Source organism: Athene noctua, chromosome 2 (assembly GCF_965140245.1).
Source record: "Athene noctua chromosome 2, bAthNoc1.hap1.1, whole genome shotgun sequence".
NCBI lineage: Eukaryota > Metazoa > Chordata > Aves > Strigiformes > Strigidae > Athene > Athene noctua.
Genome location: NC_134038.1, coordinates 108,081,569 through 108,095,462, shown reverse-complemented (window position 1 = coordinate 108,095,462; position 13,894 = coordinate 108,081,569). Strand labels below are relative to the sequence as shown.

The 13,894-nt window shown below is 37.6% G+C and overlaps 1 protein-coding gene across 4 annotated transcripts in view; it reads right to left on the bottom strand.

Annotated features, from left to right (window-relative positions):
• Positions 1-13,894, bottom strand: part of CTDSPL (CTD small phosphatase like) — an 86,140-nt gene that overhangs the window by 19,118 nt on the left and 53,128 nt on the right. For 2 of the 4 annotated variants that reach the window (XM_074899842.1, XM_074899844.1), the window contains exons 3-4: positions 11,140-11,172; positions 4,326-4,427 (exon numbers count right to left, since the gene is read on the bottom strand). In XM_074899842.1, the coding sequence (XP_074755943.1) occupies positions 4,326-4,427; positions 11,140-11,172 (135 nt within the window). Of the gene's footprint in view, positions 1-4,325; positions 4,428-7,653; positions 7,708-11,139; positions 11,173-13,894 lie in introns of all 4 variants that reach the window. The other 2 variants (XM_074899841.1, XM_074899843.1) reach the window with 2 other exon arrangements.

The window sequence follows — 13,894 nt, the reverse complement described above, 5'->3', positions numbered from 1 at the left end:
TAGTTCGATGCTGGGTGGAATGCAGCACAAGCGGGGCACCCACGTCAGAGCAGCTTGGGAAGTGTTGCAGCCCATGGGAAGGACTCATGCTGGAGAAAGTTTGTGGAGGACTGTCTCCTGTGAGAGGGACACCATACTGGAGCAGGGGAAGAATGTGTGGAGTTCTGTCCTCCCCCAGGAGGAAGAAGCAGTGGGACTGACTGCACGCCCCCCATTCCCTGTCCCCTGTACTGCTGCGTGGGGATGAGGTAGAGAATTCAGTAGCAAAGCTGAGCCTGGGAAGAAGGGAGGGGTGGAGGAAGGTGATTTCAAGATGTGGCTTCTCACTGTCCTACTCTGTTAAGTGCTGTTAATGTCCAAATTGAATTTATGTTCTTTCTCTTCCTCTAATGAGTCTGTCTTTTGTCCGTGACCATAATGGCCAAGTCATCCTTTCCTGTTCTTAGAGCCTTTTGCTTTATTTTCTCCTTTCCATTCCTGAGGGGGAAGGGGCGAGTGAGCTGTGTGGTGCTCAGTTGCCCTCTGAGCTCAAACCACAAAGAAGCAAAGAAGCAGCCAAGGTAAAGAGACTGAGAAGAAGATCCCAAACTGGTGAGCCTAAACGTGTACTCTGTGAAAAAAGAAGGTAGAAAAAAAGAATCCCACAACATTAACCCAACAGCATCACTTTGATCACATTCCCTGGAAAAATGAGATAATAATTCCACTGCCAAATGACCTTCCTGCAAGGAGAGCAAGATGACCCTAAGAATTTATACAGAGGGCAACACCTTCTCTCAGTAGCAAAGTAATAAGGAAGATGGTTTGATGCAACATCTGTAAGCGCTGTCTCAGAGGGAAAATGAGAAGCTACACTGAATCTACTTGTCCTGACCAACCAGTATTGGCAACCAAACCTCCACAGCAGCTGATGCTGGAGAGCTCCATCCTGTTGATGACCACTGCACTAACACGGTCTAAAGAATTCCTCATATACCCACATATACAATCTAGATTTTTTTTTTTAAGCTGACATCAAGCAATTTACAAGATACATCCTCCTTCCTGCTTCTGAAAAAGCCAGAGGGGAGGCTCCCATCAGTTACCTGCATGAAGCCCCTCAGAGAAGATACTCTGCAGCACCTCTAATAGCCACAGAACAGCTACACAAAAAAGTTTGGAAGCTTCACCTTAAAAGAAACCCAAATGAACTGTCAATAAGACTCAGCCACCAGTTTTCAAGCGGGTGCCAGCTCCGTGCATACTTTGAAGAGACTTGTACACACTTGAAGAATTTATATATGCATGACTCCCTTAAGCAAGATAAATATTCTGTAGCAGCAGAAAAAGAATAGGTCACTGCAATTTTCTAGGGTTTTGAAGCCCACTGATAAAACTACAGCTATTACTAAACTTTCTTAACAGGAGCAACACCAACCAGATGTCAGAGAAAACCACATTCTGTTTAGACAACTTAATTTTTGCTAACAAATAAAACTCACCCTTAGACTTTGTAACACTAACCAAACTACTCTCAACTACATATTTGCTTCCCCCACTTATACTTTAGGTCCTACGTCGCTTTCTTATGGACACAAGCGATAAGGAAAACAGCAGGGACTGAGGTTCTGTCCTTCATCATGATGGGAAGACAGGAGAAATGTCTGCAACAATTCACTGGATAAACGTTTCTGGGGTTGCACACATGAAGCACGTACATGCCTCGAGTGGGAACCACAGAGACACAATGTGAAAGAAGACAGTGTATTTCCATTTAAAATCTTAACTTAGAACCGTTTCTATTTAATAGAATGTTTCAGAGTTTTAAATGTTCTGAAAGTGTTTCACAGCCAGTTTTGAATATGACTACATTCCAGACTTGCATGTGGTTTAATTCATTTTATACAATACCATGTCTACATCTCCTTGACCTAATAAAACAATAATAGAAGCAAAAATCATAAATTATGATGGGAATGATAACTACAATGTCTATCTATTCCTTTTTTACTCTTGCCAAAGCACCCCAAACTTTATTCTTTTAATATGCACTTAACATGAAAGCCTAGTACCTCCTTAAAGCTTCACAAATATGCAGGGGCATAAAAAGACAAGAATTATCCTCCTTCAGATGTTGCTACTTTCATAAAAAGAGCACTTTAAATACTCTGCCTCTCTGGTTGTGTTTAAGAAAAAAAAAATTATCTGCATTTGAAATATGAAGCCTATTTCATAACAGAATTACGAATGCTAAATATCGTGTGTTTTAAATAAAGCCTTTTGTTCTAAAAAGTCACAAATTTTTGTATGCTTTTACAGCTTTTAAGTAGGGACCTGCCTGGGTATAGCAGACATATTTTAGTGAAAAAAAACTACCGCAAAAACCCAACTAGAAGAAAATGCAAAAGCAATTTGATTATTCAGGCAGAGCAGTATGTACATAGGTATTAAACTCCCTGCTGTTCTGGAAATCCATTATATTTCCCTTTATGAAACAAAATCCAAACAGCACCACTGGACAGTACTAGCCAGTAAACATCTAAAGCCATTTCCTCCAACACTTGGTTTTCTTGTACATACTCCCATCACACGGCTTCTCATTAAGATAATGCCATCACAGCTGTAAGGCTCGAATACTGCAGAAACTCCAACATTTGCCTAACATTATTTACTTCACACAAAAAAGAACTAGTTTTCTTTTCCTAACACAAAACATTATTCAGTGTTCGAGACTATGTAGAATAATATTTTCATTTTTCTTAAATATCTATTTAACATCATTTAAATAACTATTAAATACAATTTGAATAAATGGGATGATTGAAATGAGCCCACTAAGAAAGCACTCTGCAATAAAGACAAACCTCAATCCTACAAGAAAGGATTTACACTGTCAACCACTAAACAGGTATTTCTTTAAAATGGTTTAAAAAAACCCCAACATGTAAATTGAATCTCATTTTGTTTCAAAAAACAAAAAATCACAGTACAAAGTTACAGCATTCAGAAAGCAAACTTTCATTTTTACAGTTCAGATAACAATAAATCAAATATTTCATTATTTTTATATAAACTTAAGACTATGAAATTCAGCTTTCCCTTCCTATTTTTGACTCTTTAATTAGGAGGCATGGTCCCTCCCTTCCCAATCCAGCTATGTTCCTCATCTCACTGAAAAATTCTCATGTTCAAATTCAGTCTGGGTATAGAAGTCAAGGATCTGGTACTGAGGTTAAGAGGTTCCTGTATACCACTGTGAATTGTTATATACCATTAGGCGCAATAAAGTCAGAGAAGAATCTTAGTTTCAGTTTGAGGCACAAGGAATATTTGTTCTAGTATCTCCTTATAAGGTCTTCTTTAAGTCAACAAAGATAGGCTGTTGCCAAATTCTAACCACAACATGAATTATGGTTTGCATATTTAAATACTGGCAACTAAATATTGCAGGATTAGAACGTTGTGTTTATGCTAGCAGTGAAAAATGGAGTGCAACCAAAACTAGAAGACTATAAAGCTAGTAACTCTAGCTTGCTACCAGTAAGGAAATGCACTATTGATTCTTATAAATTCTTCAAAGTATAAAACTAGCAGATGCTTCATCATATTTGACATTTGCTAATCAGAAATGCTACCAGCACTCTGAGCCAGTTTAGGTTATTGGTATTTCTTAATTCTCCTAATTCTAACTTTAGCCCTACTTAAACAATAGAAAAATACCACTACTTCCACCACATGCTGAAATCTGAAGGGTTATAAAAACTTGTTGCTTCTAGAAGATGACTGACTCATCAGCAACAGCTAAAAGCTATTTGCTTTCCTGTTGGGAAAGCTAAATACTTAAAAACACTGTGATCAGGACAGCAGCCTGGGACAGAAAGAAATCATCTTGGCAACAGAACACAGCAATCACTGGTGCCCAAAATATACTGTTTTAAGGTATATCTACCTAGCATAAAGCTGTGCTGAGTTTCCATTCTCCTAGACTAACTATGGCATCATTTAAACAGTAGAAATAAAATGGTATTTTCAGAGCAACAATTTTTGTACCTGTTTAAAATACAGGTCCTTGTTGGAATAGTTACCATTAGAAGCCATAAAATAAGTAACTATTCTAGACCTTGTTGCAGTCAATGTGACTTTCTCTGAATAAAAAAAAAATAGCAATATTTGTGTTACTCCCCTTACAGCTAAATTAGGATGAATCTTCATAGGAATAACAATGAGAACTGCCAGGCATCCTGGGAGAGTCCATAAGACTAGTTGATTTGTTAAGAGGCTTAATAGTTCCTACAACATTCACTGACAGATTCAAGTTGCAAGAGATCACTTCTGAATTTACTTACCTTAAATGAACTGTGCACTAAAGTTTCATCTAAATCAATGACCACACACTTCTTCCCATAGTCTGATGCTGTCAGTTCTGGCAGGAGGTATTTAGCTGGTGGCTAAAAACAAAAAGAAAAGAGGAAGACAACAACAAAAAAGTAAAACCTCTATTGAAGGGGCACTCTTCTGCCAACTTACTATTCTAGTAATTACTAGGAACTGAAATACATGACTCAAAGTTTAATGTTTTTTCTGGGCTCATCGCAAGTATATGTATGAAAATTAATGGATCACACAATACCCATACAGACTTCTTCCCGCCGCCCCCAAATGTGAGACTTGTTAGAATGACCTCCAAAGCACTGGAAAGAAAGTGGTAAACCACCATTACTAGCTATAAAGCAACAGAGAAAAATGGGACTTTTGATACAATGGTATCTTTTTCCAGTGGCCCTCTTCCTAATGCCTTGGTTTTGGTTGCTGTTGTTATCCTATTCACAGCCAAGACTCTTTCCAGCCATATGACACTGATGAACGTTTACACAAATTGTTTTTTTCTGTTTGCCATGAAAGATGACAAAGTGGAGAAATCAACCCTGAAGGAAGACAGCATTACTAATTTTATCTTCCAGGACATGTCTCCACTCTCATTTTTACCACTTCTGAGGGTGCTGACCAAGAGCTTTCATGTGGATTACAATCCCAATAAAGGCATTAAAATTGCAATAAAGAACTTAAACTAGGTTCTTCTACAGTATGCTGCCCTTACTAAAAAAATGGTACCAATTACATGAATTGACAATTTTTCCGAAAGCAATGCAGACAGTCACATGGTCTTCCAATCACTCATTCCCCACTTTAACATCCCAATTTGCAATACAGTTATGTTACTTTAGACTTCGGTACTGGATACTTCCTGAAATAACAGAAATGGGAGAGAACGCTTCCATTTGGAGCTGAAACACTGCTGCCACTCAAAGAGGGTTTTTTTTTTGATGAAGGAAAAGGACTAGCTCTATAGAAAAGTATCAGTAGGGAAAAGCTCAAGACTGAGAGGAAATTAATTAAGAGTTGGATACAGAACTCAAACTTCATTCTTTTGCTATCTTTTTATCTGTTCAGACAACATTGCTCTGCTAAGGATGCATCTATCATATTTTTTGTTCTTTTCAATAGCCTTTTGTAGGTGTGCTTGCAGAGATCTGAGGCCACCCCTCTGAGAAGAGCAGATGACAAACAGATCAGTGAGACACCCCCTGAATACCCTACAGCAGCAAGTACAGATTATTAACCACTGATTGATTTCAGACATTGTCTTGATACGTACTGGTCAATGATGCCTAGTAAGTTCTTGTTTAAAAGAAGTAATTAACAAATGAGATTCTGGACTTAAATAAAAGTGTCTTTAGCTAAAGCACAAGTTATTGGGGGATTTTTAGGAGTGCTCACTGAAACTGATTTAGTTCCTTACAATTAACATCAGCAACAGTTTCTTCAGCTACCAAAATCAAAGCTGTCTGCTTCCAAGCCATTTGTCTCAATGTATTTTCCCTTAGTACACATCTAATGATGACCTTCAAGAAAAAACAACTTCTGCTTAATACCTGTAAAGTATCCATCCATCACAGTAACCTAACAAGGCCAAAATTTATAGGACACCTTTTCTAGGTTATAGACATTCCCATGTATACACTACTTCAACAACTACTTGAATTCTACCTCTGCTTGTTTGCAACTAGGACCATATCTAAAGAACTTCAGTTTCTCACTCCTATTTCAAAATCTAAAAGGTATTTAGAGACTTCACCTCAATTTTTCATAGTAAGAAGGATCCAGACTTGTTACTTAAATAGACTAAAAGCTTACTGAAAGAAAAATCAAATCCATTTAAAGACAATCTTCAGAACCCATGTTCTGATACTGATTTATTGTCTTTCAAGAGAAAAATATAGGAACATGCCAAGAAACCTTAAGCATTTTTTTTAAAGAATAGTTCAGTTCATTTTTGTACTCTTAAGACTGTTAGTACTTAGTCTGAATTTTTGACTACGTTAATCTGCAAAAGAAGTTAAAAGACAGCAATTTCTTCTGCTATGGAATTATTTTGCAAACTGAAAATATCTCTATATGTGGAAATTATATATGAAAATAGCTGTTTTTTCATAGAAAAATATGAAAAATATAAGCATTGTCTTATCACAGATATATTTGGTTTTATGTGGAAACTAGTATGCCTGTCATCAAGAAAAGGATGGACATACACAAAGGACTACAAAATGTGAGAACCTTCAACTCTGAAAATCTGAATTCCTTAACTGCACAGTGATGGACAGGCCGTGCCCATCATCCTCATCCACCTACAGCTCTGCTTTCTCAAAAGCAGTGGCTGGGAGAAGAACAAGCTGACCTGTGGTATCTAGACAGAAATACTGGTTACTGCTAGTTTCACTCTCCCTTTTCAATACTGCCTTAAGAGATAATGTGTATTTATTGACCTTACTTTATCTAAGAAGACTTCACCTCCAGGTTTATCCTGGGGAAAGTCTCCCACTGGGCACACCAACCTTCCTACAAGCTTTGGTGCCTTGAATTCAATCTGATCCTGTTTTCAAAGACACTGGGTCAACAAGTTAGCACATTTGAAGATCAGAAGAAATAAATTTTCCAAACCTGTATCTCTGTTGCCCTCAACTTTGAAAACACATTTGCCCCCTGATAACCTAACAGGGATAAGTAAACTATTCCAAAGATGAAGGCACTGCAAGTTGCAAGACTGCTTAACATTTGGTGTAGGATTTTGGAGCAAGGAAGACATTTTTGAGGATTTAGGAACTTAAAGGATTTGTATGTAGGGTATCAGTCCATTCGTTTTGCTGATCAAGCTTTCTGATCTAAAGCAATTTCCATGTGCTAAGAGCAGCAAAGCTTTTAGGCAGAAACAAACAAGCATTACTCAGTATTGTATTTTAATTTCCTCACTAATGGAGACATATCCAAGAAGAGTTCTAATTACCAGATTTCCACCACAGTTAATAGCAAATAGTTATGGATCTTTGATAATTTCTTTTTTTAAATATAGTAGCTTTAGAGATATCCAAGATGATTAAGAGTATTTAATTATGGCTAACAGCAACTCATATTTACTATGTAATACTCTCTGGAAGACTGCAGACTTCTACAGAACTCAGCAAAAAAATAACATGTGGTATCTCAGTACTGTAAGTCCTAGCTTGGTCTTCAATTCCAACAAGACATAAATTGTATACAAGTTAAAGCTTTTAAACTAGTCACTGTTTGGGATTTATGCATTCCAGCCAGGTCTCATGGCTGATCAGCTTAACAGACCTTGTAGTGAAACGACTGCTGCACTGCTTCAGTCCCGTGGAAATAGTATATTCCCTAAGAAAAAAAAAAAAAAAAGGGGGTGGTGGTGGCAAGAAAACAGGACTTCTGGTTGAAGCATAAACAGCTGGTCAACACAAACCTTTCAGAAATGTACTGTATAAATCAATCATAACTTTTCTTCCCTGTAGGCCCCTATTTCCCAGAGAGACAAGTATCAGAATTAATAAGCCCTTCCTTTGTATACTGGAAATGTTGTCTAGACTAAGTGCAGCACATCAATTTGCTGTTCGTGTTCCCTTCAATTCACACTTTTGGTTGCACTCTACACAGCTAACAGCTTCATCCAGCAGTTATGCATAGAAATACTCTAATAGAAGACAAATTATTCCCACTTAAAACACAGCTGCCAAAAGATGCTAGCTCCTGTTATAAAACTGGCAGTTCACGAAATTTCTTCTAGAAAAAACTGTAACATGAATGTCTCTAAATGTAGATGACAAAAGAAAAAGCAATAACCCAGTGATAAGATTTAACTTCTGCAGGGATTCTGAGGACTAATTTTGGTACCACTCCTTAATACCAGGATTTTAAATTGAAAAAAAGAAATGGACACTTCAACTCAATTTAAAAGGTACATGAATATGGTTTTGTATTTGCATCTACCTTTTCATTCAAAAGAATGAAAATGAGTGCTGCAGTTGCTATGGGTCTACTTTGATTTCTCTACCACACTCCTTTTCCAATCTAAGCTGAGAAAAATCCATGAAAGCGCAGGCATCCTGAGCTACATTCAATGTATTTTTTAAGTCAGGTCTATCACAGTGTGTCAGCTGATACTGCTTTTTTTCTAATTTCGTGTGCGTTTATTTCAGTTGTAAATAAAACATTTTGCTGTATTAGGAAAAAATCAATTACACTGCTGTTTAATCTATGCCTTATCTGGAAAGTTTCAGAATATGAGATACAAACAGGATAAAGTTCATCTTTAAAAAAACCCAAAGTCACACTGTTTCTGTTTTCTGAGAACCTAACTTGAAGCTGGAACATTCCTTGCTTAGCAGTTATCTCTATCAATAACCAAGTGAAAATTCATATTAATTCTAATCTTTAAATTAAGTGCAATACAGGAAAAATCTGACTGAGCAGAAGGTATACTTCACTGATTTGCACATATGTACATAAAGCAATGGAAGTTTTCAAACAGGTGACCTCAACAGACTGCCAGATTTTATACATGCATGATAAAGCTCAAATAAAGCTCATATTTTGACTGAAGGCTTCAACTTGGAAGTTTAATGAGTGGGGAGTGGGCAGTGCTCTTTTCAGAGTCACTAAGGAATTCTCTAAACACTCGAAGTGATTACATTTGCAATGAGCCCTATAAAAATAAACATCCAACTTAACTGTGACCAAGCTCTCTCTGTGCCTGTTTAGAAGATTTTTCTCCTTGCATGTACAAAACATACAGTTCAAACAGCCTATTTCTCATCCATGACCCTATGTAGCAGAGCATCAAAAAATTCTACATTAATGGGTCTTAAACACACAGTTAAGAGTTGTCTCAGAGTGAACCTCTGAGCTCCAGTGCTCAGGACAAACAGCCCTTTTAAGACAGGCAAAAAGAACTGTTTTAATTTTAGGCATTTTTCTCATATAATGTTGTATCTTTGTTCCTATCACATTCTCCATACACATATCACTTCTGTCTTTATTTAGATTATTACGTACTAATGTTCACTGGCTTCTGTTTGACAGCCAGAACCACTCTGATATTCGGTAGTAAATGTCACACAACTGCCTGAAGGCGATGGTTGCTTGACAACACTTGCATGTCCTGCTGAAAGAAGGCATCAGATGGCAAGGGAGAGGAATGAGTATGCTTAGAGTCACCTGTTCAGTGAGAACTCTACATCATGACTGCAAAGAGAAGTTAATTTTATTGCCTTATTAAAGTGCTGGGAATATAGGTCAGCAAGATTACTGTTGCACCAGGTAGAAAAAAAAAAGAAAAAAATAAACCCCTTGTTATCGTTCATTTTCCTACCACTACCCAAATCTACCAGAACACTGCTTTAACATCGCAAAAAAAGTGTTCTAGCATGTTCATATCTGACAAAGCTGCACTCATTTGTTGTTTCAAATTTTTGTTCCATTTGAATTCTTATTTCATTAATACCTACACTCACTCTAAGGCAAAATTTTACTCCAGGTCAGAGCACAGCCATAACATGTTTTACCACTACAGCCATGAAACAGAACCTAGTAAGTATGTAAACGGAAAAATAATTTAGAAATCGTTATTTTCCCAAATTTTTCTATTCCCAGTCTTGCATATATACAATTACATGCATGTACATGTGTGTGTATACACACATACATGCAAACATGTGCATGAGCCATATTAGAACTAATTTCATATTAGAAATAATAGGAAAGCAATAATTTCTAACAGTTCTTAAATCCAAGAAAAAATGGTGAAGGAGGGAAATGATCCACAGAGTTATGGCAGTCTCCTGACACTGCTGCACTGCAGCATGGACAGGTTTCTTATAGGAGGTCTTGTAATGTTGGGTTACATGAGAAGGAAGGGAAAGAGGAAAAAAATTGTATCTTGGGGAATATTCAGAGTCTTCAGAGGCTACGAAATATCTCAAGAAAGAGGGCTGTGTGAGTAACTCCACACATCAGCTCTGCTATTTCCTGGAAAACTCTGCAATAATAAAGTATTATAAACAGCAAAAGAGCTCAAAAAATTGTTTCCAGTTTTGAAAAGCCTAAGTCTTCATCCACACACAAAAGAAGAAGGGTTTTTTTTCAAAAAAAAGAGCACTTTTTTTGGACCAAAAAAGGTTAAACTTAATTTAATTAAAAGCTCCAGTTTGAAGAACTTTTTTTTCTTTGTTTTTATTTAGTTTTGAAAACTAGTTCTGATGCCAAACGGCATTCTAAATTTAATCCAGGGAAGATAAGCAGAAATATTAAGGCCCATAAAACAGCAGCTGATACTGAGTGCATCATCTCAAACGAGTGCAGTAATGCAGCTGTGGTCAGTGTACTCTTTGTTTTCCTGAAGTGGCTTGTTTCAAACAAATTACGCAGTTTTTAACTCTTTTTTTTTCAACTAGAATATAGGGAAAAATTAGAGGAAAAGGTTTTTTTATCTGTGTGTCACATAATGATGATGAGTCACCTTTTGTCTCTATTAAAATACTTTCAGACTCCTTCATGCATTTTCAAAATGATAGAAATTGAGAAATGAATTTAACTGAGATGCAAAATGAAAACCATATAAAACCCAAACTCTTCTTTTAGTTCCTGTACAACACGTGCAGTTCAATTCATCTCTGAGTATATAACATTACAGACAGAACATAAAATCCTTTTGTTAACATGCAACACAAAACAGACCTGTTAGACTGCAACATAAGATGAATCAAAGCAAAAGTTATGAAAATTATTAAAAGAAAAAGGGATAAAAATACATACACTTGGTATAGGCATGACCTGCATCTGGTCACCCTGGGGAAAAAGAAAAAAAAATCACTGTAAGGGTAATGGCTTTTAAGGGTAGAACAAAGGTCTGAAGCAGTAAACGTAGCACTCAAACATTTTAAACCAAAAGTTCGAAGTATTCAAGAAACCAGGGTAAAAAGAAATAAAAACAGGATCTTGCATTTTAGTCGCTGAAATGGTTGGTTAGTGTATTGGCATTTATGGTTTTTAGAAGACTGGACTGGTAAAACCCATGCTATGATTAATAAGTGATGATAATAAGAAAGTACATGTATTTACTGTAACTTTTTCAGCCTTAAGATATACTATTGGGTATATTAGTCTATTTTCACTGCAGCGACAAGAAGCTCAGCCAGACCCTGATAGCAGGGCAGGAATTCCCACTCCTTGAAGTTGACTTCATTTGAAACAACTGCCCCAGGAAAAACAGCATTTTCACTTAGGCAACAGCAAAATGTCCGAGAAGGACACAATGATGATAAACTAGTCCAAGGAGTCCCGCTTTCTTCACCCAGAAAAAGGCAATGGTATCAGTGCTCTTCCCATGGTCTCACTTTTGTATTGTACTTAGGAGAAAGCAAGACAGTCTTGGTCAGCTTGACCTTTTCTTCTCATCCTGGGACCCAACATACACACACAAAGACAATTCCATTTACAGCTTCCAAATGGAGAAGGATGGTCCCAGGTTTGCCAACTCAATATGTAATGCATTTTCGAAAGTAGGCACTGTATTTTCTTATCTTTCTAAACTGACAAAAAAAAAGTATTTGTTTTCTGGTGGGCACTGTACATAAAAGAAAAAAGCCAACCTTTATAGCACAGATGTTGCTTAGGTAGATGATTTTATTCTTTAATTACTTAGATAACACAGGCTCTCATGACAAGCAAATTGACTATCTATTGAAAGAGCCGTTTTCAACGTTAGAACATCCTCTTTCAGCTGAAAAAGTCTTGTGCTCCCTTGTTTTGGAGTCTAACATAATGTTGGCACATTACTGAAAAAAATAATTCAGTATTATTTTTAAAGTCCTTTTTTTACTGCTACAACAGCATAAATTTTTACTGAAGTTTGACCAAAATTCAGAGAAGCTGATGAAGTAAGCTAGAGAGCAGCAACTACTATGAACTATCAAGAAGTTTGCGGTAGTAAAAAGCATCTGATTTGTATAAAATCAAACACAAAAACTGGTAAGAATCCAAATTTTCCTCAAGATAATGGCAAAAAGAAATATAATTCAGCACATTAATGTCTTGTTACTGGAACATCATCTGAAGTTCATGGGCCATTTGAGAAAGGAGTGAATTTGAGTAGGTGGCAGTTGGATTAGCTGGCCTGTGATCAAATTGTTATCAAGAATATGGTTACGCAGGCAGAGCAAAGATTGCAAACCCGTGTTTTGTTTTGAATGGCTTTTTTTGCATTCATTAGTAGAGAGAATAAAATACAACTGGAGCTCCTCTTCTGTCAAGAGATGACAACAGTGCGTGAGAGGTAGAGAGGCATATTCACTGTTCGGGTACAAGATTAGTTTACTTGTGGACACAAATATAGCTGTGTATCACATCAAGTTTTCCCACAGACTTCAAGAGACACTGTGATGTAACTTGCTTTCTATTCTGACAAACTCTTGCCAATGGTATCCTGGCTTGTGTCAGCAATAGCGTGGCCAGCAGGGACAGCGAAGGGATCTGACCCCTGGACTCGGCACTGGTGAGGCCGCCCCTCGATTCCTGTGTTCAGTTTTGGGCCCCTCACTACAAAAAGGACATTGAATGACTCGAGCGTGTCCAGAGAAGGGCAACGAAGCTGGTGCAGGGTCTGGAGCACAGGTCGTACGGGGAGCGGCTGAGGGAACTGGGGGTGTTTAGTCTGGAGAAGAGGAGGCTGAGGGGAGACCTCATCGCCCTCTACAGCTCCCTGAAAGGAGGTTGCAGAGAGCTGGGGATGAGTCTCTTTAACCAAGGAACAAGCGATAGGACAAGAGGGAATGGCCTCAAGTTGCACCAGGAAAGGTTTAGACTGGATATTAGGAAGCATTTCTTTCCAGAAGGGGTTGTTAGGCGTTGGAATGGGCTGCCCAGGGAGGTGGTGGAGTCCCCATCCCTGGAGGTGTTTAAGAGTTGGGCTGACATAGTGCAGAGAGATGTGGTGCAGTTGGGAACTGTCAGTGCTAGGTATAACGGTTGGACAGATGATCTTCAAGGTCCCTTCCAACCTAGTTGATTCTGTGATTCTGTGAAGCAAGAGCTGTACTCCACAGTATTACTGTTAAACCCAACTTTCATGGGAATACAGAATCTAAGTTGCAAAAGGACTGGCATTACTGTTTGCTTTCTTTTTCTTGCAGAAATTCTTTTAAAAAAACAAGAAAAAAAAGTGAATTTCCTAAGAGCAACCCTAAAAGTACCTATGCAAAAATCAAAATGGTAATGATGACAAATGGAAGAACAAGCAGAAAGATAAATGGCAAGAATCTGCTGGTAAAGCATAAGTGTTCATGAACAGGCAAATGCTGTGAGAAACTTTTTCAAAACGTCCTGCCTCATTTCCTGATGCTGTGGAACAGGAAGGGAAGTAGGTCATAACAGTATCATTTGAACTAGATGACAGATGACTGCATTTGTTGAAGTCTTTCCACAAGCTCCTGATGCTAGTAACAGGACAAAGTAGTTCTTAGAATGCCAAAACTTCCCCATTGTATCACTAAGATAACCCAGGAACTGATTT